Genomic DNA, 27,922 nt, shown 5'->3' with positions numbered 1-27,922 from the left:
GGAGGTAGGCAGCCTATCAGAGGAGGGGTAAAGAGCAGGAAAGAGAGAGAGAGTCATAAATGCAATAATTACAGCTTAGGCAGAAATAAGTGACGCACTCTGCTGGTTCCAAAGACTGCCTGTGTAGCTAACAACACCGCTGTCCCACTGACAGGAGGGAGAGACGGCCCTGGAACCAATTCTTTGTTCTTGGACTTGATCTTCGGATTTATTTTTTACCAGAACTTTTGATTTCTAGTCATGGATTTGCTTCTGGATTCTGGCTAATTATGATACATTTTCAAACATAATCTTCCAAACACACTTTTTTTTTAAAGCAAAGGGAATCATTTACCATGTCTGTGACTGCCCTATTCAGGGGCAAGTGGGGGCACAAGTCACCGGAACCCCCAGAGAAGCATCCAGCAGCTGTGGTTAAACCCAGCCAGGGGGAGGACGATGATGAAGAGTTGACCAGAGAGCCTATCCGCAGGAACTCCCGCTTCTATCGGTCCATGAGGAAGAAGAGGCCAAACTTATCTGACCAGCCTGAAAGTAAGAACATATCAGGCCTCCACTGTGCCTGCATTTTAACATTGTTTTTGTACTAAACTTCAAAGTTAATCAACATTTAAGTTGACTTTTCTGGTCCTTAAGCAACATGTACTGAGATTAATTCAAACCTGTTAGTCAACTGAATGCATATTTAACATGAACATGCTTCATTGGAGAGCATCACAATGCAGCAGAATGGTTTTGCAAGTGGAATCACTGTGTATTGTTGCTCTGCATTCTTGCCCCATTAGCAGTTGGCATTGATGAAGTTGTTTTTTAAAAAGTGGAACAAAGGCTTGGTACTTCCATCCTATTTACAAGTCCAACCTGAGAAACTAGTTGTGTTTAAGCAGCACTATGATCTGAGTTATTTTTCCACAGGTCAACCTCTGATCTTGTGATTTCAAGCAAAAAGTATGTTGAAATTAAATAACCAACATATCCCTGATATGACAAAGTTCTGGTGTTGATATGAGAGTCTGAAATGATTTGCAAAGTTCTTCTGGTGGAAGTTCTGTTTGTCATCCTGCTTTGCTCTGAACAGTCTGTCAGAGGCACAATCCCAGAAACTGAATGACAGTGATAAAGAATGTATTGTTGTTGTGTTTTATGCGCTGCATTAGTCATTGTTCTCTATAGGAATGTGCCATATTCATACAGTAGAGCCACACCAAACTCAACAATAAAGCATTTGAGCTTAGACTTTGCCCGGCATCTCGGACAGGCCTCAAAGGGAGGGATTAAAGTGATTACTTCATACATAACTAGACAGCGTCAGCCTTATAAATAAATTAAGTTATAAAACACTGAGGCCTGTTGAAAAATGTCACACGATCCAGTCACCTGATCATCCTGTGACCTGAAATAATAAGGAAAATGTGCATTTTCAGAAGCAGTTTATGAAATTATGATTGTGATTAATTTTTTTGATCATATCAACAGTTGTCAGCTACCCCATAGTGATCAATTTCACAGGCACTGATAACTTTGATCTTTGCATTTCATCAGGGATATGATCAGATAGTATTTGTTTTGATAGCATGTCTGATAAATGCACACCAGATCACAGCACAATGTGGCCACCACAAAGGAATATCTAACTGTACTTTCTCACTGTATTCATATGCAGTGAAGAATAAATACAGCAGTTTCTGTAATTATAAAACCTACTAATTTCAAAAAGAGTGCAGGTGGTATAATGTTGGGACAGTTCTTAGAGCAATTATGTTTTTTTCTTAAAATTCCTAAATTAAAAAATCTAATCTTAGATAGAAAAGCTATAATGAAGCTTCTAGCATAATACACTTACATCCAGGAAACGGGTCTGTAGCTGACAGAACCAGCTTTAGCTCAACTTAGCCCAAACACTGGGGCAGGCCAAATATTTCTTATCTATTTGATCTTATTATGTATGTGTTATGTATTATGTGTATCTCTACCATGCAGGAAACATGATATTAGGCCAACATTTGTTGGCCTAATATCATGTTTCCTTTTTGAGTGGAGGAGTCACATAGAGATGGTCTGCTTTTCTTTGCAGTGGAAGAAACACTGACCTTGAAGAAAGATAAAGCCTCAATATGCTTTACAGAAGTCCGTTTTAACCCTCTGAACCCCAAACAGTGTTGGGGCGGGTTTTGCTCCTGTCAAATTTTTCTCCCTGTGGCCTTGATTTTCACTGTAATACAAAAGTCCTATCTATGGAAACAGAACAATCATGAGTAGAAGTAGAGAGAACTAAAACAAGTCTTTTGTGCAGAATAACACAGTTACAATGACGTAAATCATAAAAATAAAAAAACTCAAGTTAAATATCTTTGATCATTTATTTTACAAATAAATAATGGCAAACAATCTATTATCAATGGAATCTATACAACATTGTTCCAAGTGCCCACAAGCGTCACTAATGTTGGAAAAAACAATGGAGGCTTTTTGTGCTATAAATAGGAACTCTTTACATTTTTACAACCTTACAGCCTCTGCTGTCTTCACCTCTCTGCTCTATGTTCTGAGATTTTAAATATAGCATAAAATGTTTTTGATGAAATATCAAAATTTTAAGCTTAGTTTTGGTTGCTTTTTCTGACAGAAGCGTTCATTACACATAATGAAAATCTGATAAATGGTCTAGTTTTGGCAAATGTTTAAAGAAAACATGCTTTTCCGGTGGCAGGTTTTGGGGTTCAGAAAGACAGACCAAAAAATACAAATCAGCTAAATTAATGTTCTGTTTATGATATCATCATTATTATGGCGTACCAATTTTCTGAAAGATTCAACAACATTGTTTTAAACCTTTCCTTCACAGTTCATTAAGTGATGTCCCTCTGGTGTCACATTTACTCTATAAATCAAATCAAACTGTAAAGCATGTCTGTAGTTTGTGTTTAACAAAAACATTTGACTACTTACACATCTTCTTTCCGAGCAGCAATGGTACATTTTTTAATTAAGATCTTCAACCGATTTTGTACAAGTTAACTTCTTCATGACCAATTAGACTGATCAGATTGGTGTGAATATAGAACTCTGATTTATCAACTACCAAATCATCCAAAGAACTGAAAACTGTTATAAAATACCCCATGCTAGAAAGGAATGTAATGTCTGATGAGAAGCAATAGCTTGCCCTTTTTTATATAGGCCCCCAAAATACTGTCATATACCAGAAGGCCTTTCATATACGAGTTATACAATTATTAATGAAAGAGGTCAAAGTTCTATTCGTATACAAGTGAGACTGAATACAGACACATTGTCAACACCCTTTATTTCTTAAGTTTACTGCTTGTGTGTTTGCCCTCCACAGTCTATTCAGGAGGACAGAATAGGATTTTGGAAAAGCAACTGGCAACATCTGGAAAAGATATTAGAATTTGTATAAAACATAACATATTTTAATAATGCTTACATGACCTAAAGATTCAAAGGATTTTTCAAGTCTTCATCTACTTTCTACTCTTTTAACCAAAGATTAATAATTCATAAATCTGAACACGTCTGCCTGTGCAGACAGGCAGTGTAGTTTACATTATCTTTATCGCTAAAAGTCACCATAAAACATTGTGTAATGTGACAAATTTCTGAGTAAAACAGATGTAAGTGGAGGTAATTATGAGGGAAATTCAAATCAAATCTTACTGTATTTTTTCCACTCCGTCTTTAAGGATGATGAGATGGTTTCAAACAATTCTAAATCAAAGTGGAGTTAGAGCAGAGTTAGCAGTGCCAAGAAGTGTAGAGAGACTGTCCCTTTCCAAATCAGTTTCAAGGTAATTACCACACAAATAGCCTGTAAAAATGTGTAATTATTGCCAAATCATATTTCTTCCTTTTTGTCCCGAGGCCCTGGAGTTGGGAACCCCTCCAGTATATAATACAATGCTTTCTTGTAGATTTATTACAGGCAGTTAGTCACGCAGAATGATAAACAGGCATTCTTGACCATGGGAATAGGTGACAAAATCATCTAGACTCAAGGTTGTTCTGGAGGGTTGAAACACAGTGCACGGTGTCTTCTTTAGATAAGAACTGAGCAAACTCCCTTCAATGATGAAGACTGAGAGATATCGTTGAAAGCGCAGGAACAAGCCAGTATGAGTAGACATTAGTAGAAATGGACAATGATGGAGAATATCCTATTGTATATTTTAAACACACATCTGTTGATCAATTTCTTCATTGTAGTTTAAGCGCACTATGTGTTTGTGAATGTATGTAAGAGATGAGTGTGTGTAAGGACACACAATTTCCTACAATACAGTGCACCAACTGAAGGATGAGGAGCGGGGACTGTCCTCGTCATTTCAGCAAATACATATACAGTAAAAAGATGTTTGTCTCTTAACTTTGTCCAACTTTATTATTTTTGTATTTGTCATATTTAATTATAAAATGCTTTTGTAGCTATGCACTGCTGAGTGTTAGTCTTAAATGTCATTATGAGTAATATTATAGGGGATGTTTTTTTTGCACAGCAGCGTATCTTCGGGGCTTATTTGCAGTCTTTGTAGTCTGTCCAGAGGTTTTCCAAATTAATCTGGAGATACTGTATTTATCTGTCACATGTGGGAACAAGTCAAAGTGAAACACTCCCAGTGGATATTCAATGTATATTCATAAACACCCACACACAGTGGGAACAATACAGTAGCATGCAGTGCTAACTGGAGATTCTGTTATTGTCAGGACAGGATGACGGGAGATTTGTATGCTTGACATTAGGCTATAGGCAAAACATAATTCTTAAAGTCTCAAATCATTTTATTTTAATGTTAAATATAAATATAGTGTTCATTGTATCCGTATTTAATGAGGCAATGTCATTAAAATCTATTTTCTAAGAGTAACCTGAGAACAAGAAACATTCCCAAGAACACGATCGGCAAAACAGAAACAACACAACTACACAAAAAATGTAAAACAGTTAAAAGAATCATAAAAAGCATTAGATAATAAAGCTTTAACATCTCCATGGGGAATGCAAGACTCTAGTTTGAGGGTAGTTTGCAGTTCATTCCATTTAAAAGGTGCCTAGTACCAGAAACCAGTTTGGCCAACATTAGTGCGTACATGAAGGATATCCAAGTAGTTACTGGATGATGGACTGCAGATACTAGACTTAAATGAGAGAAGAGATGTCCAGCAGTAGAGCTCTTTAAATGATGAACATGAGATGGCTGTAAGGAGGCCCATCCACTAGGTGAGAATGACATTTGGTAATGCCCTGTGATACACAGAGTTTAACATATCCAAAGTCATGGAGGTTGACTGCACAAAAAGATAGACATCCTTTAATTGATACATGATACATTGATAATTAGATTTTTGAGTCAAATGTTGAAAATACTGACTGATTCAAATACTGAATGACAGTCTGCTGTGAAGCCAAATTCCTAAGTATTTATATGACTCGGCAAAAGCATTGTGAGTGCCATTTAAACTTTTAATGGCCGGAAAGTGAGTGTCACTGGCATCTAAGGCAGACCGAAGATGAGTCAGATTCTGGGCTGGAGCAAACGTATCCTCATACAACCAGTGACGTGCGGTGAGGTTCGTGGCTGGTGAGGCACTGACACTACATAAGTCAGATTTACAAATATATGAACCCAATAGAGTAGCTTACATCACCATTCAATTGGCAGCCTGCACATTGACTACTGGTTGTTTTTCTTATTTCATATCAGCATTATTTACACACACATAGGTAAGGTACATATTTGATTCCACCGGGAACGTGTGCGCCGCGACCTGCCCCACCGGGAGCGTTTCAGAAGCAGAGCGCTTGCGGGCACCACCCGCGAAAATCGTGAGATTCCGCGATAATCTGTGTAACAACCACGGATGTATAAAGAGAACAACAAACACATAAAAGGTTACTTTACCTGTCTGACATTGAATTGCTGTTGATTTGTTCATATTTCCTTGTTTTTTGAGACATTTTTAAGCTTGGATATAGAATCTTACATTTTTGTGCTCAAAACAAAATATGAGAAGTATAGAAGAAGAGCAACGACAGAACAAGTATAAACCTGACCCGTGGGCTCTCGCACACCCTCTTCTTTGAGGCAGAGATACTGTTTGCCTCCCCTGTGTGCTTTTTCACTGCGGTTTCTGTCAGATCAGCAACACTAAATATGTTCTACACATATGTGAAATACAGTACATATTCTATGGAAAGAAAGGAGATATAATAACAGTGTCTACAAATATTACAGTGGTGACAAACAATGAGAAAGCAAAAGGCACGCGCTCAACCCAGTTAGTGAGGGATTGCACAGTCTGAGGTGAGGCACAGCTCGTTGCTGCGAGGAGACACGTGAGGTGAGTCACGTGTCTCCTCTCTGTTTGAACAGGGCATGCGCTAATTCAGCGATTTTGATTATAAAAATGCTTGAAATGATTGGAATCATACAGAAATTACATTTATAGCACAGATCAGTAGAGACATTAATATTTATTTTATTTTAGCATTATTTGTTTTTTACTTGTTTTTTACTGACCACACGTCCCTGCATACAACGGTTCGTATGATATCTTACAAAAAGTTACTCTTCACCTTTTGTGCGTTTTCCTTCAAAAGTCCAGCAACACGTGTCAATTTCTGCTCGTTACATGAAATACAGTCTTCTCTAAATAAACCTCCGTCTGCACAAGAAACTCAGTCAGGTTTAATTAACAAAACCACTTAGTGAAGTTTAGTAAAAGATTGTCGCAAGTTAGTTGCATGTGACAAATACTTTCATATTATAAGGTTTCTCTAAATATATAGAATCGATTAATCTATTAAACAGTAAAGCTCTCTTTAATAATGTGGCATGGATTGTTGTTCCCTGTGTGACTCTATGTAGCAGGTGTGCTAAGTTAAAAAACAACAACCACAAAAACAAAAAACATTTTACATTTAAATATATGAATAAACAATGTTTTAGTCTGATTGCTGATAAGTGGTAAGACGCTGGTCTCTGACAGTGCTTTTAAAAACACCATCATGGCTCATTATGAATTATTCCTTTCTTAACCAAGGTGTTGCTTCTTACTGTACTACACTCAGCAGTCGAAGAAGGGTGTTTGTGTGTGTGTGTGTTTGTGTGTGTGTGTGTGTGTGTGTGTGTGTGTGTGTGTGTGTGTGTGTGTGTGTGTGTGTGTGTGTGTGAGAGAGAGAGTGGTTGAAATGTTGGGATGATAACATTCCACACTGTCCGAGCGCCACTGTCTCCATCTGATTACTTTTCTCTCTCTCCCTCTGTCTCTCAGGTTCTACCAGTCCTGGTTTGGACAATAGTCCATCCAGCAGAGCTGGAGTCTCCACCTCTTATGCTCCCTTACCCAACAAATCACCTTTGTTGCCTGTGGCTAGACGGTGAGTCCTCATGCCTACTACTGCCCAACCCTGGCACAGAACACGCCCAGAAAACAAACAAGCACATACAGTGCTTGTTTAAACACTGCACACACACACACACACACCACGGTTACACTTCATATTTGGCACAGACTCTCAAGGCGTACCATGTCTGTGATAAACACACAATCCTTTCCAGTCACTCTGAAGGTTAATTCATTAATATTGAAACAACAGTCCAAGTTATAGCCAGAAGAGGAAGCTGTTGATGTCCAAGCCCCAGTACTGTGATAAAACTGTTAACTTGAACAAGAAAACTGCAAAAAGCATTAATCTTCAAAGTAATTTGATCACTTGTGTGCCATAAAAATCTGAAAAATAAAGCCAAATCAGAGATATAAGCTTTTTGCCCGTTGGCTTGTTAAAGAAAGCTGAGGCTTCAGAATGAGTGGCAAACTCACAGCTTCCAACAACCCTCAATAAAATCTATGTTATTCTTTCATCCATCTGCCAACAAGAGAAAGAGTCCAAGGAGGCGGCCAGCACAGTGCTGTATCTGAACACATGTGAACACCCTAACTGACTTATAGCTTGGGGATTTCTGTATGGATGACAAACCTTTAGAGAAAACAATTTGGACACTTGATACATAGAGAAGGTTGTAATCCACATTAAAATGGACATGATACAAGATGGTCTTTGCCACAAAATTTGACATCAGAGAAACATTGTCCATCCGTTTTGACTGTGTTTGAGAACCAAGCATCATTGATGTAAACAGCAGTCCTCTCATCCAACCAGAGACCTGCTCTCTGTCCTGTGGTCTGCCTGTCAAGTGCAGCTTGATCTGGGATGAATGATGGAGCCAGGTCTCTGTGAAGATGTGGGCACAACAGTCCCCGACCTCCCATTTCTGGGTTAGCCTTAATTCGTTAGCTTAGCTTCCAACTCGGCTCTCCTCCTTCTCAACTTCGCGTTCAGATGATGGTGGTGTTCATCTGTAGGCCTGCTTCCCATGAATGAATCCAATCCCCACGCTTCCTTTTCTGATACCAATGAGTATATTCTGACATATGTTATAAGTGATCCAATATTAAAGACAAAAAGACATAAATTAAGACAAAAATGTAGCAAAATTCATGTGAATGAAAAGTCTTCATTCAGTAAATGGGGCTGGCTCAGGAGTAATTACTTGACCTTCCTGGAACTTTGGTCACGCAACCCATTTCTCTGTTCAAAGCTTGGTCTTCTGATCAGATGTGAAATGTCCTCCTTGTTCGGCCTACTCCTGGTTGATAACCTTGTTCCTTTCCTAGCCGATGCTGTGAGCGGTTTTGGTCAGGTCCACTATATATGGGATTTAGAGAACAACGAAGGACATATCTGTTGTTTGGGTAAAAGAAGATTGATGAACTTGATCTCTTCCGAACATATACAATATTTGAACGAGAAATGCAGTGTTTTGAGAATTCAGCCTGTGAATTAGGACATAGAATGTCTAAAGGACTCGGTTGCTGAAGAAATGCTTAGAATGCACTCACTTAGACGACTAGATATACACTGTTAAAATCACATGACAAATGTAAAGAGACAGATGTACATGGCCTTACTACATGGCAGTTTAAAGAATTTTAGTTTCTAGGTGAAGATGAAGATGATGGTGACTGTATAGATGTGATTTTAAAGTGGGTTTTTTTGCTATCAAATGTAGCCCTCAGCTTTCACCACAGCTCCATCATTCCAGAGCTGTGTTGCCAAGCAATGGTGCGGCCAGTAGCAGACATGCTCTGTGCAACAGAGATGCTGTGGATAGAAGAGGAGGAGGAGTGGGAGGAGGGAGGAGTGTGGACATATCTGCTGCCTCCGACAGCCAGCATCGAAATTGCACAGCCGACATGATCACTTACCGGACTCACAGCATTCATAGCGGAGACATAAAAAATCTGTCTGAGCAAACAACTGCAGCTTGCACTGTCAGAGGGAAAACCATGAGCACTCAACGGCCCAGTTCTCAGGGAGCAGATCGGGACGTCAACCTCAGGTCAGATCTGATTGCAGTAGAAACAGAGAGGTGTAAAGGATAGAAATGCAAAAGAATTATTTGCTGAAGCTTAACCTGTGGGTTTCTGCCAACAGTAAATATAAAACATAAAACAGGCAAATATAAATAATTATTGTTTGTAGTGTTTTTGCTTGTGAGCAACAAAATTACAAATGCGCTGTGAGTTATGAGAGAATAGGTGATGGAGAGATTGGAATAATTGAGTTGTGACTCATTGTGTGGCTAGAGAGTGAATATGAAAAGGCGCAGATGGATGTTTTTATATTTTCAACAAATAATGTGCAGAGTAATCCCGCTGCTCAGGTTTACTTTGTTGGGTTTGATGGAGAAGATCATTGTATCAATGATATTGTGCTAGAATGAACCAAACAGCACTGCTGCATCATTTATTGAAACAAATTGAATCATGAAGTGAATATATTCTACCTGCCTGTCCAAACTCATATTTCCTATTTTCTTTCATTTCAGGTTGCCAAGCAATGGAGATAGCTCCCAGACAATCTGCCACAGCCTCAACATCGTCAAAAACATTGGTGAGGAAAGACATGACGTGAGGGTGTATGTATTCCACCCACTGTTACCAGTGCCACAGCTATAAAAAAACAATCTTATTTGTGAATATATATTATATAACTAAGACTTAACATTGGCAAGACACACACATTCACATATGCAACACACATGCAAACACTTATTTCTGATTAATAATGTACTAACCCAACAACAGGGTTCAGCATTGCCACTGAACTGTATATCTGTTACTGCATATCTGACTCCTTCATCAACCTTGATCGCTTCTCTAAGCTGATTGTCAGCTGTGTTGACTGACTACTCACCCAAGTGTTGTTTAGTGTGTACACAGAATAATGGTTATTTGCAGGGTTTTGTCCAAATTTACTCAAGACAGCAGTTCACCTGCAGGACTATGGTGAACAATTCACAAAGGGTAGAAACAGTTTTATATCTTCGATAAACAAATAAATGTGCCATTTACTTTTCTCCAACCTGTGCATTTCTTGGCTATATACGCACATTTCACTCTCTCTTATGTAAGTGTCAGTCCAGTTCTACGCCCACCAAAGCAATCTGCAGTATATGACTGAGAGAGATTATGCAACAGGCTCCTGTTGTTCAAAGTCACCTTCCCTCTTGATATACACATAGCCAATGTTCCCTGAAAAGAGCAGCTGTTCTTATCAGCAAACTCTTTTAGTTTTAGTCCCAGTCCACACATACACAGGTGTTTTTGTACATTGCAACATTATCAACCTTTCTGTTTTTTGTCTCTTAGTCTCCGGTTGCTATTACTACCTAATCGGTTCAAACAGCCGCTACCTTTTTCAAATCTGGGTTCACACTTCTACTTTTATGAGGAGGTTGTATGACCTGACACCACCACATCCATCTTCGGCGGAAAGTTCCCTACTGAGTTAACTCACTGTGTATTGCTGCAGTACATTAGTTTGATGTTTGTGGGTGCGTTTAACTGATGTGTCCACCACGGAGAAGGATCCTAATGGACCATGGATTGGCATTGTTTTTTGCACGTCACAAAAACGGACAATCCTGTCAATGTAAAAAAATACATAGATTTCAATTTCATGACTATTTCACGAAGATGTGAGACTGGGTTGATTTATCAGTACGATGATGCAGGTCAATGTTAATAACTTATAGCATTAACACATTTGCCACAGACGATCAATGAACCAGCTTTGTTGTTCTGGAAGCAGATTTATAAATATTAATTAAAAAGTTGCTTCCCAACCAAATATGCAATGTGTAATATTGATTTTTAAACTAAAATGATAAATAATCTCTTGGCTGAGCTTAGAATAATAATCACATGTCATTTAAAACTAGACTGTGTGTAATATTGTAACTATAAATGAGTCGACTTCTGTTGATAATATTATATTGTTATAAGCACAAAATAAAAGACAAAGAACAACACATTCTGATCATTCACCATGACTGTTATCACAGTAACATGACTAGCTGATCCCAGAGCAGTGTAAGGGAACAGATCTAGCTAGTGCTGCTATGTAAATAGCAGTGGATGTTTGTCAGACTGCTGTAGTGGAGAGTCTATCATGGTCTTCTATCTGTCTGTCCTTCACACTCTACAGAATATTATAAAACTGCTCAGATATTTGACAAAATGTAGGGGCGAGGTGATTACATGCAGCAGATGTCAATTTACAGAATGGCACACATTCTAACTTTGGATATAAGCAGGAAGTTGAAAGACAAAATTATGGAGTAGGAGCACGTCCAGAAGGTCAATACTTTACATGGGCTAGTGAAACAGAAGCAAGTGTAGCAGGACCTACCTCTCTAAAACCATTCCTAATAATGTCTGAAAATGTCACTTAGGTATAAAGGAAAAGTGGCAAAGCCCCACTTGCTGGCAGCAGAATATAGATTAATTGTTTTAATAGTACTGAGTTGCTGCTGTTTGTCATGGTCTGGAGAGCAGGCAGCAGACACAGTGCAATTTTTTCATTTGAAAAACATAGCTTATAGCATAGTCCAACAGAACAGGCAGGAAACAGCAGGCCAGGACACGGGCAAACTGGTACACAACTCCAAACACAAATGAAGACAAACCAACAACCAACAGACAAAAGACAGAACTATAAATACAATGCTAAGATGTGTTAGGATCCAACACATCTTTCTGAGGCTACATCCACACTAATAAAACTAATAAATAACTAATAAATCTCTGTCCACACAGCGTTTCAACATCGTTTTCAAAATGATCTCCATCTAGACTAAAACGCCTGAAAACGAATATCACGTGACTATTCACGTACACTGGGCTTGCGGGTGCCGGTGTAAAACAGGAAGTAGATTGGTTGCTTAGTTAAAAAAAATATGACAGAGTAATAAAGTAGTCTTTAATAATGAAAGGTCGTGTTTGATACTTAAGATCTTCCTCTGAAATCTTCCTCTATAATTTCAAACAGACACATTTCGTGGAAAGTTTTAGAAGTTTTACTTTTCAGACTTAGTTACAGCGCTGCAGGTTTTGCTCTCTCTCTCTCACACACATAAAATTTACTTTAAAATGAACACTTACACATAATGGTTTATTAGATTATGGGTCCATAAATGTGGTCAACACACGTCTCTCACTCGTTTCCTCGGTTTTGTTGTTGTCTGTTCTCACTCGTAACTCTGCTGGTGGTCGTACTGGAGAGCAATTCATGTTTTGTTACATTACAGTTTCTGTGTGGACTTCACAATAGCTGTGCAGAACAAAATTAGCATTAATAAGGACAGGAAAGTTCTCCTTTTTGTGTCCGTCTTCCTCAAAGCCGCTAACCGTGACTTCAGACGGCCGCTCTGTAGGTCTGATAACGCCGCTGGACACGCCGCTCACTAATCGCTCCAATAACAGCTGCTTCCTCCACAAAAATGCAGACTTTAACTGGACAGCAGCTGCAAATAAAGACAACAAGGTCAGCAACACCTGTTGTCAGTTGTCCATGTTGAATTAACCTGGTAGTTGATCGATAATCAAGACTGTTGTTGTTTGTGATCTTCCAGGAAAGGGTCATGTGATAAGGGTGTGACAAATCACGTCGTGACTGCTAAAAACCAATGAACCTAGTGACCGCGGTCGTAGTGTGGACGCTTAGTGTAAATGTAGCAAAACATATACGTTTTCAAAACCTAGTAGTGTTGACATGGCATGAGAGGATTACCAAACATGGAAGCAGCAGGACAATGTGGTAAACTTGGGCAAACATAGTTACCCAAAACTGGTCACAAACTACTACAGTAGAACAGAAAAACAGAAAATGCAGGTCTGTGCAGTTGAATTATCACTTTTGTTAAATTGTGTGGTAAATGTAAAATAGCGCATTATAGCAAAAAGTTAACTTGTGTAATTTTCTTGTTTTGCATCCAGAGCAGCTGTTTTTTCCCATCTAAAACACCATTGCTTAGTCACAGTGGTAATCCAGACCTTTGCAAAAAAATAATTCTACATGTGTACTTCATGCCTGACTCATTGTCTTTTGACTCTCCAGCCTTCCTGTACCAGGAATACCGGGACACCTCCAAGCAGCAGGAGATTGAACAACGGCGGCAGCGTGAGAACCTTGCTCCTGGGGTCCCTACAGGGACTGTGGTAGAAGGGTCTGGTGTCATGTCCCCTCCAGTGCTACAGCTGCAGCTAAGGAACAATGCTCGGTCACTGAGCTTGTGGCAGAACCTGGAAGTTGTGCAGGCCAGCGGCCTGCTCACCCAGTTACCACAGAGTGAAGTCATAATGCAGGAGGTGAGCAATTTTATGCGGGTGTAGGCTTATTTAGATATGAACATGTATTAGTTATAGAATTCCCATTACAGCCTCAGCTGTAATGGCAATGGCATTCATTTGGCAAGTATTTGGTCATAAACCAAAGTATTTGACAAATTCAAATTTCGACCTGATGTTTGTTATGAGATCACCACAGTGATTGCAATCCATCCTGATCACGAATGTCTGAACCAAATTGCATGGCACTCTATTTAATAGTAGTAAAGACATTCACTTTAAACCACAAATGTTGAATGTTAAAAAATGTGTTTCACTAAAATCTCAACCTACAGGAAAAGTCAGGGTTTCACCAAATAGTGTAGACTTCATCATCTGGGGACCATGAATGTTCCTCCATCCAATAGTTCCTGAGATATTCAAGTCTGGATCAAACTGTTGCAAAGACTGTGCGACAGACTGATATTGCCATCCCTAGAGCCACGCTGCTAGCTGGACTAGCATTACTGACAATTCTAGTGTCAGTATAAGAGAAACAAACAAGAGATACATTTAGACTGGCAGCTGCCTTACTCCAAAATAACTTCATGAATATCCAAGCAAACAGATTGTGAAGTCTCATCTTCCATCAATACATAAGTAAATGGATTACTCTATTACACATCCATCATTTAAATCTGGTAATTTGGTAGGTTTTCCAGTGAAAATCAGTAAAATAAAAACAATGAGCCTCATCCAGCTGTGCAGCAGGACATCAGATTGTCATTACATCAACTGTTCACTGGGTGTAGGGATCCTTGGTTAGTATTAATGTGGCATTGTGATTTGTTTTTCTGTCTAGGCCATGTTTGAGCTTGTTACCTCAGAAGCATCGTACTACAAGAGTTTGGAGATTTTAGAGACTCACTTCCTACGTAACCCTGATTTAATCAACACTCTCAGCCAATCCGATGTGCATTTTCTGTTCTCCAACATCGAGGAAGTGATGAAGGCCAGTGAAAGGTAGGATGAGGTCTTGATTAACACAAATCAGTTTAGTATTTAAAAGTCTGATCAAGTTCTAGTCCAGCAAACAAGCTTTGCCTTATATCCCTGGATAACGATCTCTTAATAATTTCAGGTTCTTAATGGATCTTGAGCACCGAATTGAGAAGTCTATTTGGATTTCTGATGTGTGTGATATTGTTTACTACCACGCTGTGGAACACTTCGATGTCTTCATCAAATACGTCATTAACCAGGTGTACCAGGAGAAGAACTACAGACGCATTTTGTGAGTACCCACTTTCTAAATACATTGTCTTCTTCATACACTGCTCACAACAACACTTCATCCGATTTGACTACTGATGATTAGAGAGAGGAACTGGGAGAAAGAATAACAGGCTTCATCCTTCATAGGCTGTTATTTTTTTGTGAATGTTGTCAGCCCGGCTTTTCAGTAGAGAACAGCTCTGCTTTTGATCATAACAAATGCGATGTGCAGGGTGTGGTTGACTATGAATATAATGCGTATGTCTCTCTTCATCAACCACACATACCTGAGTGAGAGGGTTGCTTTCCCACGCGCTGCAGAGGACAGGTTCCTCGGATGACTAACACTGTGGGACTTCTGCCAGCTACCAGAAAACATTTCTGAGACCTGCTGGTTGTTTCAAAACTTGATATGAACATTTTAAAGCCTGCGACTGTATTTATGAACTAACATATTGGAGATGTGGCACAGAAAGTATATGTATTAGATACCATTGTCCATCTGTTTTGTAGATGTACAGTACATAATGCCAAGTCTTTGGTGTTACAGTCTGATCACACTCATATGGGTGTTAGGAGTGCCAAGCCTAATTACTTGTCACAAACAATAACATCAGTGGCAGTGTAGAAAGATTAGTTCTATCAGCCTAGGAAGAACATGACAAAACTGTTCAAAACATGGTGACTAATTATTGTGATACTGAGAGGAGAAGAGCTGCTTTCATTTTCTCTCAGGTGTAAAGCATGTTCCTTCTTCAAACAGGCTGGTCCACTTAGCGCATTACAGGACAGATTATTTCTCGGCTGAATATTATAAAGCAACGATAATTTGCTCTCAAACTTCACATTCACCGTCATGATTGTTATCATCACTGTTGTATCACTGTGTACCTTAAAGGACAGTTATGGTGGTATATTGTATTTTTCTTACTGTCATAAAAGTCACCTGAAAAGACCAAAACAAGTGGATTGATCCAAGTATTGCCTATGGGGCCACAGTCTGATGTTTAGGTCTACTGGAAACTCAAAATCAGGATTTTGTTGCTCGGCTTGCCTTCATCTCTCTCTTTTACTTTGATCATTTTCATTTCCTGCTCCAGACGTTGGCTTTTAAAACACTTTGGCAGTGGTTCCTCACAGGGAAATGCTGCTGCTGCTCTTCAGTGGGTTTTCCCTTCGATGAGTGATTGATCAGCCATTAGTTTAATTAGTGTGATGGGAATACCAACATGCAACATTACAGCTGAAACATTCAACTGACCTTTCACCATAAAACTTCCACAACATTCATTCCAAGTGACAAAAAAAAATGATATCTGTGTGCAGTTAGAAATGGATAGAAAACAAACTAAGCCGGTAAACAATTTAGTGAGAAGCTAAGAGAACAGATGACTTTTTACCTAATTAAATGTACAATGGCAGCAATATACATATGGTTCATGCTTTATAGCTTTGGGCAGACCAACAAGTAGTTATATCATTAAATTGATTCTGTCTTTGTCTCTCTCTGGTGAAACTACGGTGCACACAGAGAAATTTGTGAATGACCCCATGAATGACAAAAAGAAAAGATTTTGCTTCATCAATTTGGTGTATGTGCCGTATAAGTCAGTCACAATTATGTACAATAATATTTTTTGTTCAGGTTGTTAAAAGCTCATCTGGCTCAAACATACAGTTTATGGCTGGATGCCTCCAATACCGTTACACTGTGTGCCATGTTTATGCATTGCCATAGCAACTTCTGCCCTGTTGTTTTTACCGTCTTCTTAATTTGCATGTTATTGAAACACCTATACCTTCATAGGGCTAATTGTACTAATTTTAATCATAATTTTATTGATCATTCTTGTAATCTACACAGTGTTCTGTAAAATGCCAAACAAATTGTGATTTTTTATCATAGATTTTATTTACATTTGAGCTGTCAATGATCTTTAAATTGTATCTTTAATTGTAAAGCACTTTGTATCTCTTCCAATATGAGCCTATAAATAAATGATTGATCAGCTGTCTGACATTTAACAGGGACGTCTAAGATATCCCGTGAATATGTTTTTCAAGTGATTAATCGATGATGTGTGCCACGGATGTGCAGAACTGTGTATGTCCCCAGTGGGGCAATTTCATTGTATATGGAGCAGAGCACACACACACACACACACACACACACACACAATAAATAAACACACATAGGATAAATGTCATAACAAATAGTTGACATTTAAATATGAAGAAATAATTATTGGGGCTTGGTGCTGGGAACCTCAGTCTGTAGTGGAGCTTGGAGGGGATGATTCCCAGAGGGGATGGAGCAAAGTTCAGGACAGGTGCCAAGTTCAACAACTATGCATATTTCTGTCTTAATGTGCACTCGTGCTTTAGACAGAGTGTCATGCATCTGGCCCCTGGCATTTGAACTTTAATTAGAAAGGTAAAAATAAAATGATTTTGAGCTCTTATGTGATTTGTATTCTTTACAGAACATCAAATGCTTACCAACTGTACATATTCATATGGATGAGAGAGAATGTGTGTGTTCTTAATGTAGGATCAACTAAGCATTGTGTTGTCTTAACATGTCTGTCCAGGGAGGGAAACCAGGCTTTTCGGGAGGCCATGGCTTCACTGGAAAACCATCCGCGAGTCAGGGGCCTGTCCTTTACCTCATTCCTCATCCTTCCTTTCCAGAGGATCACAAGGCTCAAGTTGCTCGTACAAGTGAGTGTGTCAACATGAGTTCAAACTAAATGGATACTTTCCAGTAAAATGGCAAGATTCAGCAGTGAGTCTGGATATATTTTGAACACGACAAAGTTTCAGTCATAATTAGGGTTTTTGTGCCACTGTCGAGGCTTTTTGTTGTTGTATTTTTATTTCACTTGGTTTCTTTCCCAGAACATCCTGAAAAAAGCAGAGGAAAACTCAGAGAGGGAACCAAACGCTATAAAAGCACATCAGCAACTGGAGCAGGTGAGCATCAGTCAAGGGCGGGGGCCAAGTTGGGTTGAGAAAGGAAATGGGGCTAAAGGATTGTGTCAACTAATGATATGACAATTACAATGATATGACTATCATTATCTTGGCACATTTCTTTACGAGCAAGCACAGGATTCCAGGTGTACTACTGTATGATGAGCGTGACTTACATTGATTGTTGACATGAAGGATAAAATGATTGTTGCCATGATAACTTTCCAACACAGCGGTGCAGTGTTTTAGTGTCTGATAACCTGCCTGGTGGTATCTCGTTGTCTCCCCGGTACCTGAAACAATGAATCTGAAGCCCCCACACATTTAGCCCTTTGCTTCTCCAGTAAGCAAAACTGTTATTTATGTTCTCAGGAGGAATAAACTAAAAACAGGTTAATTACCTCTATCTTGTTTACAGGGCAGTCACAATACACTTCCACTAACAAGAAGTAACAAGAATAAATCATAAAATAAATTAGATAATAACAACACTAAGGAGCATGTCTCTTCACCTCATTAAAACATTTTAAAACACCATGTTTGCTTTGCTGTTTGTTGCTGGTTTTCCTTTGGTTGGGAGTTAAGACAGTGAAGCATAATTGTAGGTTATGACCAGCTCAAACTGGGTGAGGCCAGCAAGTGCTGTCAGCACCTCCGACATCCAGCTGCTTAAAAATCAATGACCATTGGAGTTTGTAAATCACGTGTGATTGGTAAGTGTATCATGACTTTGCACCCCATCTAAGTCACAACTAGTTTACAAGAACTTGTGCTCAATCTGTGTTTTCTACAGTGGCACCACAAAGCTCACCATATTCAGTGTTTCTTGACCCTGCAGAGAAAACCAATGGGATATTAGTCAATAAAAGCAAGTTTGATTTGATAAGAGTGACGGACGCACAGTTTTTATCAGAATTCTTATTTACACCTACTGTAGAACATCAAACATTCACTGGGTCCAAGTGTAATTACCCAAACTCATTTCCATGTAGTGGAGTCAGAACTCAGATAATGATTTGAAACAAGACTGACATTCTTGAGTCTTATTGATGTTTGCCATATCATACATGTTCTAATATTACATGCATGATTTATTTGCATGGACCACATGGACCACCACAATCAGCTGTCTCTTAACTGGTTTTCATCATGAATTACACATGCAGCCAATGTTTTTCATAAGTTACACCTCAATCCACTGAAATAAACAATACATGTGAATACAGCAATTGGTGTTTCTATGATATGATTTTCTTTCACTTTGAAAAAAATGTATGCATTCCATAACAATTATAACCAAATTCATGATACAAAGATAAAAATCTAGCATATGATGTTCTCAGGTCATGGATTGATGGTGTATATTTGTGTCTTCCCCAGATCGTGAAAGAGTGTAACGAGGGGGTGAGAAAAATGAGTCGCACTGAAGAGCTTATCAGCATTGAGAAAACACTGGAGTTTAAATCCAAGGTAAACAAAAAACTTTTGTTTTTATGATGGCACATGCTGATGCCTTGCTGATGTGGCTGTAACAAAGTGATAAAAGACAGTTAGTAACAATCAAACAGTGAGATACAATAATGGTGTTCAGGATAAAGGGGATTTGTTCAGAATGTAGCTGTGTCCCAATTTAGAAACCACCTTCTTCAAGTCTGGATTTAAAGACTCACTACATCATAAGTAAATAAGTCCCATTCCAATGGTTTGAGAAATGTGGCTTTCTTTTGCCCTATGTTTGACATGTGGTTCATCCTTCATAGCCATCTGTGTCCCACAATCTATTGGGCACTATACCTATTCAAAGGAGTGGTGTTTGGAAGTATAGCACAATCACATGGTATTTCTCTAGTAATTGGATTCAGATGGTCATTACTCAATGGTAAATACATCACATGAACAAGACCAATGGAATATGCCACTATACGGAGTAAACCAGAGAAGCTGCTATTAAGAGGGATGAGTAGAGCTCATGTAAACTACTGTATGAGCTATGGACTACCTATTCTTCTTTAAAGCAGCATCATTACATATGGAAGCCAAAATAATGGGTGGAAATCTTGTGTTAATGACTAAATTAACTTGATTATCTTGCAACATAATGTTTGTCACATTAATTATTCAAGCTTGAAGAAATAAGATAAGTATTAACAACTCGGTGTCCTACAAAATTACTTCCCAACTAAACTGCATTCTCAGTTATGTTTCGAAGGAAATGCATCTCCTCCCACATTACAGCTGTGTGCTCTCTTTAGCAAAAAACAAAGAGCTATGGCTGCTACAGAGACCCTTTCTGATAGTATCACAAAGGAAGAATACTGTCAGATTCTGCACCACCCTGGCAAATAGCACTGAAACAAGAAGCCCCCTAAAAAGAAATTCCAAAGAAATTGTGATTGTATATGTAGCGGAGTCTAGCCCTCTGTCTAGACTGCAAGTGTATCGGACATGGTTTTTCATTTGCACGTCTCAATCATTACACATGTCTGTACTGGCTCTGTGCAGGCACACGTCTCAGCGCCGTCTCACAGACATAACTGACACTTGGAGTTTGTTTGGGCTTCAAGTCTAATTTTTGACAATATTCAAGTAAACGTGAGGGTGATGCCCAATACAAAGGCACGGAATAACTGTCTTTGGCAGAAGGTTATTTGAGAAAGTGTGAGTCAAGAGGTACTTGAACACAAAGCGATAAATGAGCTCCTCACTGGGAAGCCAAAATGATATGCTCATTCTACTTAATTATAAAAACTATAAATTAACTAAAACAATTAAGTTAATATTTAACAGATACAGATATGTAATAATGTTTGCTGGGTGTTATAAGACAATATGATATACTCAAGTTAGTTTAGGTGAAAAATCTGTCAAGATGAGTATATCCGCAAGCCGAGTGAGCAGTCATGCCTTTTAAACATAAAGGCGGCAAGAAGTACCTAAGGTCCGTCATAATAGCATGCACTGGAGCTTGTCGTAACTATTATTAAGGAATCAGGAGACCACAATCCCATATTAAGAACTTTTGAGGCAATATTTTGTTTAATTAGTGTGGTAGTCAACGAGCTTAATCACACACAAGCTTGAGACTGATCATTGAATTGTATTCTTATGCTTGGGGGGGAAAAGGCACTGGGGAGGTCGCTCCGGCAGATTTACGTTTAAGGCACATACCACATAACCACAACGTCCCTTGTGGGGGGGCTTTGTTACATGTCATACCCCTCTCCCTCCCTTCGTTTGCTGTGTGCCTCTCTACTATCATCCTTCCAATAAAGGCCACGATGCCAAAAACAAATATTTAAGTGTGTACTTAACAGTGGTACAAAAGTGGTGACTGCATATGTAGGTAAGATGGTTGGTAAGAGAGGAGAGAAAATAAATCCAGTTGAATGGTTGATGAAAGAACACATCTTGTTTAAACAAAAAAACAAAAACTGCACTAGTTGTTGGTGAAGTACAGAGTAGTTTAAATGGAAGAGGGAAGGGATGTTGTGAAGAGACTGTTGCAACTGCTGTTGCATGTTGAGACCGATAGAGGGCTGTAGTGCTGTTTGGTAAAGAGCCACGGAGTGTATGCTGTCAGGACTGGAGACATGGTAATCCATCTGTGACAAACATCCACATAGATGTTTGTCACAGATGGAGAGAGGCAGAGATGCATGAGCAGGCATTTCTCACTGAGAATAGTGCGAAGAGTGCTAGACTGGCCAATTGTGGCAATTGCGTGGATTCATTTTGACAAATGTGCTTGAGGCATTTGGTTTTTAGTTTTAACAGACTTTCAGATTTTTCAGAAAAATGGGATTATAAAAAGAAACAAATTCTTATTCATTTGGAGTTCAGTCCCAAAGGTTTAGGCTAAATTATGTTTGGCTCTTTGTGATTATACTGTTTTCCACAAAGCTCAACAGTTAGTTTGTGTCAGAGCAACCAACTGTTAACAAACCATGCTAACTCTATTCACTCATGTTTTGAGTAGGGGCATGGCACTCTCCACTGACTAACCAACCCAAATGCTCTATTAACTGCTAATAATCAGTGATACGTATCTATCATTAAGGACAGGTTATCCACACCTACTAATCGTCAAAGAGGTCACACAAAACATAGTTACAAATGTAACTTACTGTACATCTATCCCGTATCAAGTGACCACATGATGTACAAACTAATACATCAGAATGACACTGTGCAGAAACTATGACATCAAAGAAGTTTTAGAAATTAGGAAACATTCCACTAACCCTGATTGGAAACTCCTATCTTTCTTCCTGTAGTCTGTGCCCATCATTTCACACTCGCGCTGGTTGCTGAAGAAAGGTGAAGTGCAGCAAATGGCTGGACCTAAGAGCACTAGGACCATGCGGAGTCGTAAGCTCTACCAACCAGTCTACTTGTTCCTTTTTAACAATCTGCTGCTGATCACGAAGCGCAGCTCAAGGTAAGCATTTGGTAATGTATGCTCACTGTAAAATACTCAGTTAAACTGTAAATCCTTCATACATGAAGCTTCATTTAGTGTTGAAACTGTTTCATAGAGGTGTTTAACTTCATGATCACGATGAAGGATATAGTTTGTGGTGCTGGGTAACTGTATTGCATAATACAGAGAGGTCTTTTGTTGTTTAGCCTACCCTCATTGATGTTAATGGACTGGACAAAATAATTAAACAGTACAATGCAATACAATTCAAAGGCACCACAAACATGTGTACATGTATGTTCACATTCAGAATGTTAATTCAGTCAACTTGTTGTCAGTGGGGACAAGTTCCTGGTTATTGACTCATGCACACGGGCCATGTTGAGGACTGAAGATCTTGAAGACCAGGGCCAACTTCTGGCGAATGTCTTTAATCTGAAACTGCTGGAGAACCAAGAGGAGCGTCCAGTCAGCTACATGCTCAAGGCCTCCAGTATGTAAGTATCTGAAGCAGGATCAGCTTAGGGTTCCACTGAGCTGTTGAAAATGAGATGGGGTCACTGTGGATGGGTTTGTTTGAAAGCAAACAGACTAATCACAGTTATTTATGATAAAGATATGTGATTTTAGCATGAAGCTGAATTACTATTAAATTAATCTGCAGATTGTGAACTGTTCAGAGAGCAATATAATGATGAGCAATCCATATAAGACATGACAATATTTATGTAAAATATATATAAGATGAAATACATTTAACTTTAGTCCTTGCGCTTTTGGCCTAGTCCGCCTTTGTAAACAAGAATTTGTTCTTAATGCCTCACCTGGTTATAAAAAGTTAAAATACATTTTAAAAAACAGACTGGATCAATTTTGTGTGGATGATTCTCCTCCTCTGAAGAGCAGGGCCCTGTAATCGAAACAAGATCAACATACTCAGGGTATCTTCTGGTGATCTGGTTTGACTAACCCTAACAACCGCGATTCCCACTCAGTGGTTCTATGAAGCTCATTATCAACTTGATAAATCAACCAAGGTTTCTCAATCTGGGTGTGACCGCGTTCACATGATGAGGCGGGGTTTGCAATCACAAACATGGACAAGTCTGCTGTCTTATACAGACAAAGAGAAAACTATCATATTTGACAAATAAGTTAAACATATAACTCAGGCTGTGAGTAATACAGTTTTAATATCACTGTTTGACCTCTTTGACCTTTAGTAGGTGTGGAGAACCTGCCCTTAATCACAACGTTAAATAATTACGTATCACTCTCTAGATGATGCAGTGATATTACGGAGCTCTATAGGACTCAGAGGAAGAAGACATTTTAGACTTTGTTTACACAGAAACAACTTGTTAATAGGATCACTTCACTGTCGTTTGTTGTCTTGTCATGGGGCTTTAAAGAATATGTCTGTGTCAAATTGTGAATTTGTATACAACCTTATCATGCAAAATGTTGGTCCTATTGGGAGAATGATGAACATACCAAACAAGAACGAAGTTTATAAAAATGTATTAACCTTTACTGGTTACTCATCATGACATCATGTGAACAGGAGTGATAAGCTGCGATGGATGTGTACCCTCACTCCTAACCGGCGCACACGCTTTATGTCAACTAGTGCCCACCAACAAGGTGAGACAGAATATCACAGCAACATTGTGAACAGTCCTCAACATGCAGACATGGAGATATGAACTAACTATCTGTGATATTTATCAGACTCTCCACAGGTGCAATGTATTCACTCATACTCATCTCAGGAGCCAGATGAACTCTCCATCGAGACGGCCGATGTTTTAAACCTCCTAGAAAGAACAGACGATGGTGTGTAGAAGCTTTTATGTCCCAAGTCTTGTGCATTGTTTTCTCTTTCCATCTCCATGTCATCTCTGGTCTTTCTGTGTCTTCTGTATTCCAGGCTGGATGATGGGGGAAAGGCTCCATGATGGTGAAAGGGGCTGGTTCCCTTGTCGATTAGTAGAGGAGATCCTGAGCAAGGAGGTCCGAGCTCAGAACCTGAGAGAGGCCTTCAGGATCCAGCAAGCCCAGAAAGGTGGAGGAGTTCTGCAAACTGAAGCCAGGATTGGTATAAGGGTGGGAAGACGCACTCCAAAGTTCTCCAACTTCTCCAATCCATGAATTCATCAAATGTGGAGACCAATGAAGTAAAACAGAGAAAGTAACAGTGATGAATGTCAACATTCAGGCCATATGCACCAAAAGAAATGATCAGGATACATGTGACTTAAATCCCATACAATGACATCTTGTTCTTTTGATTTTCACTTAGCAGTTGACGGTTTTAAATATCCAAATGATCAGAACGCTTGAGGCAATTATCTTGTACAAGCGATGCTGCATGTCTCATATAAACGCATGCTGAAGGTGTTTTGTAGGCCCACACACTGTGGTGTCTAATGCATGGAGCAAAGCTCTCTGTTTGGTTGGGAGCTGTATTTGGGGATGGCAAGAACTCCAAAAGTCTTGTAAAGGAAGTGTTAACATCCTTCAGCTGCATGGGCATGTTTTAAAAGTTGTATGTGTTCATTTCATTGTAAAATACCTTTCAACACTGAATTATACCCCACAGCCACAACACAAACGTTTAGGTGTACGGTGACCACAAGAGTTTAATATAAAACACAACACAATGAAATACAGAAACATCAAAAACAAAACAAAATACATGCAGTGCATTTAGTGTTTGATGAAATCCTATTTTATGAAAATTAGCAATGATCACTAAAAAGTCTTTGTCTACGAATATTCAAATAAGTGAGTTAGCTAAAGCGATACTCCACCCAAAATCTTGAGTTTGAAACACTGAATACATCCAGAGTTGATTGCTGGCTGTAAAATGTTTCATAATGGAGAACAACGGCAGTAGTCAGCTTAGCTTCACAGCGGTTACAAAAGCGACTGAACATCCATAAGAAAATCTGTGGTGTCAGCTTCAAATGTGTGCACAATCATGTAAACACATATGCACCAAATAGATTGCACGCCCACAGACACATAATATATCTCATTAGGTTTGGTACATGCACATCCATATCAAAACTGGTATATGTCCCAAAAAATACATTCTTTGCTAGCGGAGACCCAAATCGGACCCTCTATGACTGTACAGTATAACAGCTTGGCACAGCGGCTGATCAGAACACATACCCCTACCAAAACACACCTATAGTCTACTCACCTCATTTTATTTAAATGGTATCTGACGAGTCTTGTGTAGTGCAGAATCCTTTAACGTGTCCTGTAAATCAAACTCCCTGTCTCTGGGATAGTTTTATTTCATTTAGGTTTTGACTTTCATTTTAGTTTAGTTTTAATAGTGTGTTTGCTAGTTTTAGTTTAGTTTCAGTTTCTCAAAAAGGTTGTATTTTTTAAATATTTAGTTTTTGCTTTAAAGTAGTTTTAGTTAGTTTTAGGGCCAGGCATAATGTTTTAGAAGGATGTAGCTACCACATAGCTATCATATTGCAACTTCATCCTGACCCCAATTGGTTAACATTGTACCTGAGCTGAATAGCCTGGTTAAATGGCATTTGATTTACTAAAATATTTAAATCATGCTCTTGTTATTTAATTAGTCTGCATGTGAAAAACAATAGGGAAATATGTGAAAACATTTTTTTTTCATCTACTGGAATATCAAGTCTGTTCAATTTCTGTAGTTTATTGTCACAAGCGTAGACAAAAATCACACCTCTCTCCTAGAGCTAATAATCTAAACTGAAATAATTTCATTCATTTTTAACCAGGCAATATTGTTTCAAGAAAGACTTTTTTTTCTTAAGGGATATTGTAAGTTTTTTTCAAATGATAATTTTTGTTTTAGTTTTGATTTTATGTAACATTGAGAAACCTGACACTCTCCTCTGCCACAGTGCAAGTATTTTTCGAATTTGATCTAACGTTAAAGGTGCTAAATTCAATATTCAGAGCATTAATATAGCAGCAAACAACTATTGTCTATGCAAAGATATAGAGGAGTAATGTCTACGTAGGCCAGTCACTCTCCCTCTGTGTGTGTTGTGATCCAAGCTTTTCGGGTCGGACACGCATGTTAGCATGTCCAGTAGGTCACAGCGGCCGTTCTGCACTGCTTTCATACAGTGATTACAGCGCCCACTCTCTAATTCCACCTTAGGTAAACACTGTTAGCTTTGTCAGCACCTTCGCTGGTGCTTGCGCTGTTAGCTGCAAACTTCCTGCTTAGCTGACGCCATGTTGGGAGCTGTGGGAAGACAATATATATGCTCTGAATTCCTTATAAAGAACCGTTAAAAAAGATCTCTCTGCTCCTGCAACATCATCTACATCATCTTGTTAGATCATTACTGTCACATGATGAAGTAGGCACTTGTGCGTGGACTAGAGTATTCCATTAATCCGTGCAAATGAAATGAAAACAATGTACACACATAATTGAATTGAATAACTCATAATATATAGCTATACAGTATGTACATATAGCATACAGAAATCAGAAAGTGTAATTGCAGTTTTTTAGAGACATGCACTTGAAATATATATTATACTACCAAGTGCAGCTTCAGGTGAGATTACAGTTTACATTCCTGTGCATTACACATGGCTCCCAGCCAGGGGTGGACTGGGGGAAAAAAGTGGCCCGGGAGTTACTGTCAGACCGGCCCACTCAATACACGGCGCGTTGCCCACTCAATGCATCGCACGTATCAACTAGTCAGTGGCCTACTTGGAAAAATACCCATACACTTAACGTTCTGGTGCCGGTGCCATGCTGCCAACTCGCGCTCAAAAACGTCTTTGTCTGCGAGCGAGTGGCGCAAGTTGAGTAGGCTAGAGTGATTGACATTTAATAACACCTAAAACAAAGTTAGACTGACGGAAGAGATTAGATGAGTAAAGAAGTGAATGTGTGAATGTGAAGCATAGAATATAGTTGGGGCCGGTGATGTTAGAGGGAGGGCTGGTTGGTTATGGACGTGGGCCGGTATTGGACCAGCCCAACACCGTCGGCCTACCGGGGATTTCCCTGGTATCCCCTATGGCCAGCCCACCCCTGCTCCCAGCTGTAATAATGTATCTAGCACACTGTCATAACCAGTCCTCTTGATTTTCGACCTGCCATGAACCTAAGCTGACCACAGTATTTGTCCTCTGTCAAAGAACAAACTACAAACTAATAGTCACCTTCTGAGCCTACAGTATTTCTAGTGAAAAGATAAATTTTGTGCGGATTACTTGTTTACAACAGAAGTGTACACACACACACACACACACACACACACACACACACACACACACACGGGATAAATACTATAAAAGCAGTTTAATGCCAAATAACTGCAATTTGTCGTAACTTTATAGAATGTATCAACACTATGGATCAGCATGATTGTAAAGCCTTGTTTGTCTTTAAATATGGTATATGTACAGTGATGCAGATATTTGATGTTCAAGCTAATAATTACTAAATATTTCATTTTGTAAGATATAAATTATTGTTCATAAAAAAGCATTAATCAGAGATATGCCTGTGTCGCTGATGTAAATTTA

The 27,922-nt window shown here is 39.0% G+C and overlaps 1 protein-coding gene across 1 annotated transcript; it reads left to right on the top strand.

The window, feature by feature from the left end:
* The first annotated feature begins 112 nt into the window (after positions 1 to 112).
* Positions 113 to 27,922, top strand: ngef (neuronal guanine nucleotide exchange factor). Its single transcript, XM_068712662.1, has 15 exons — positions 113 to 534; positions 7,294 to 7,399; positions 9,093 to 9,422; positions 9,912 to 9,976; positions 13,484 to 13,734; positions 14,555 to 14,715; positions 14,834 to 14,986; positions 17,559 to 17,688; positions 17,866 to 17,940; positions 19,321 to 19,410; positions 22,215 to 22,378; positions 22,699 to 22,857; positions 23,925 to 24,004; positions 24,092 to 24,196; positions 24,291 to 27,922. Exons 1-15 carry the CDS (start codon positions 336 to 338, stop codon positions 24,509 to 24,511), a joined length of 2,289 nt encoding a protein of 762 aa, XP_068568763.1. The 5' UTR covers positions 113 to 335; the 3' UTR covers positions 24,512 to 27,922.

This window comes from Cebidichthys violaceus, unplaced genomic scaffold, assembly GCF_023349555.1.
Source record: "Cebidichthys violaceus isolate CVI_PGR_0920_01 unplaced genomic scaffold, fCebVio1.0.p SCAF_1, whole genome shotgun sequence".
Lineage (NCBI taxonomy): Eukaryota > Metazoa > Chordata > Actinopteri > Perciformes > Stichaeidae > Cebidichthys > Cebidichthys violaceus.
The sequence above is the reverse complement of the archived record's forward strand: the minus strand, read 5'-3'. Positions and strand labels throughout refer to the sequence as shown.

Coding starts and splice junctions, on each gene's coding strand:
- ngef (XM_068712662.1), top strand. CDS start 336: ATGTCTGTGACTGCCCTATTCAGGGGCAAGTGGGGGCACAAGTCACCG. Junction 9,977..13,483: donor CAACATCGTCAAAAACATTG/GTGAGGAAAGAC, acceptor TTGACTCTCCAG/CCTTCCTGTACCAGGAATAC. Junction 17,689..17,865: donor GGCTCAAGTTGCTCGTACAA/GTGAGTGTGTCA, acceptor TTTCTTTCCCAG/AACATCCTGAAAAAAGCAGA.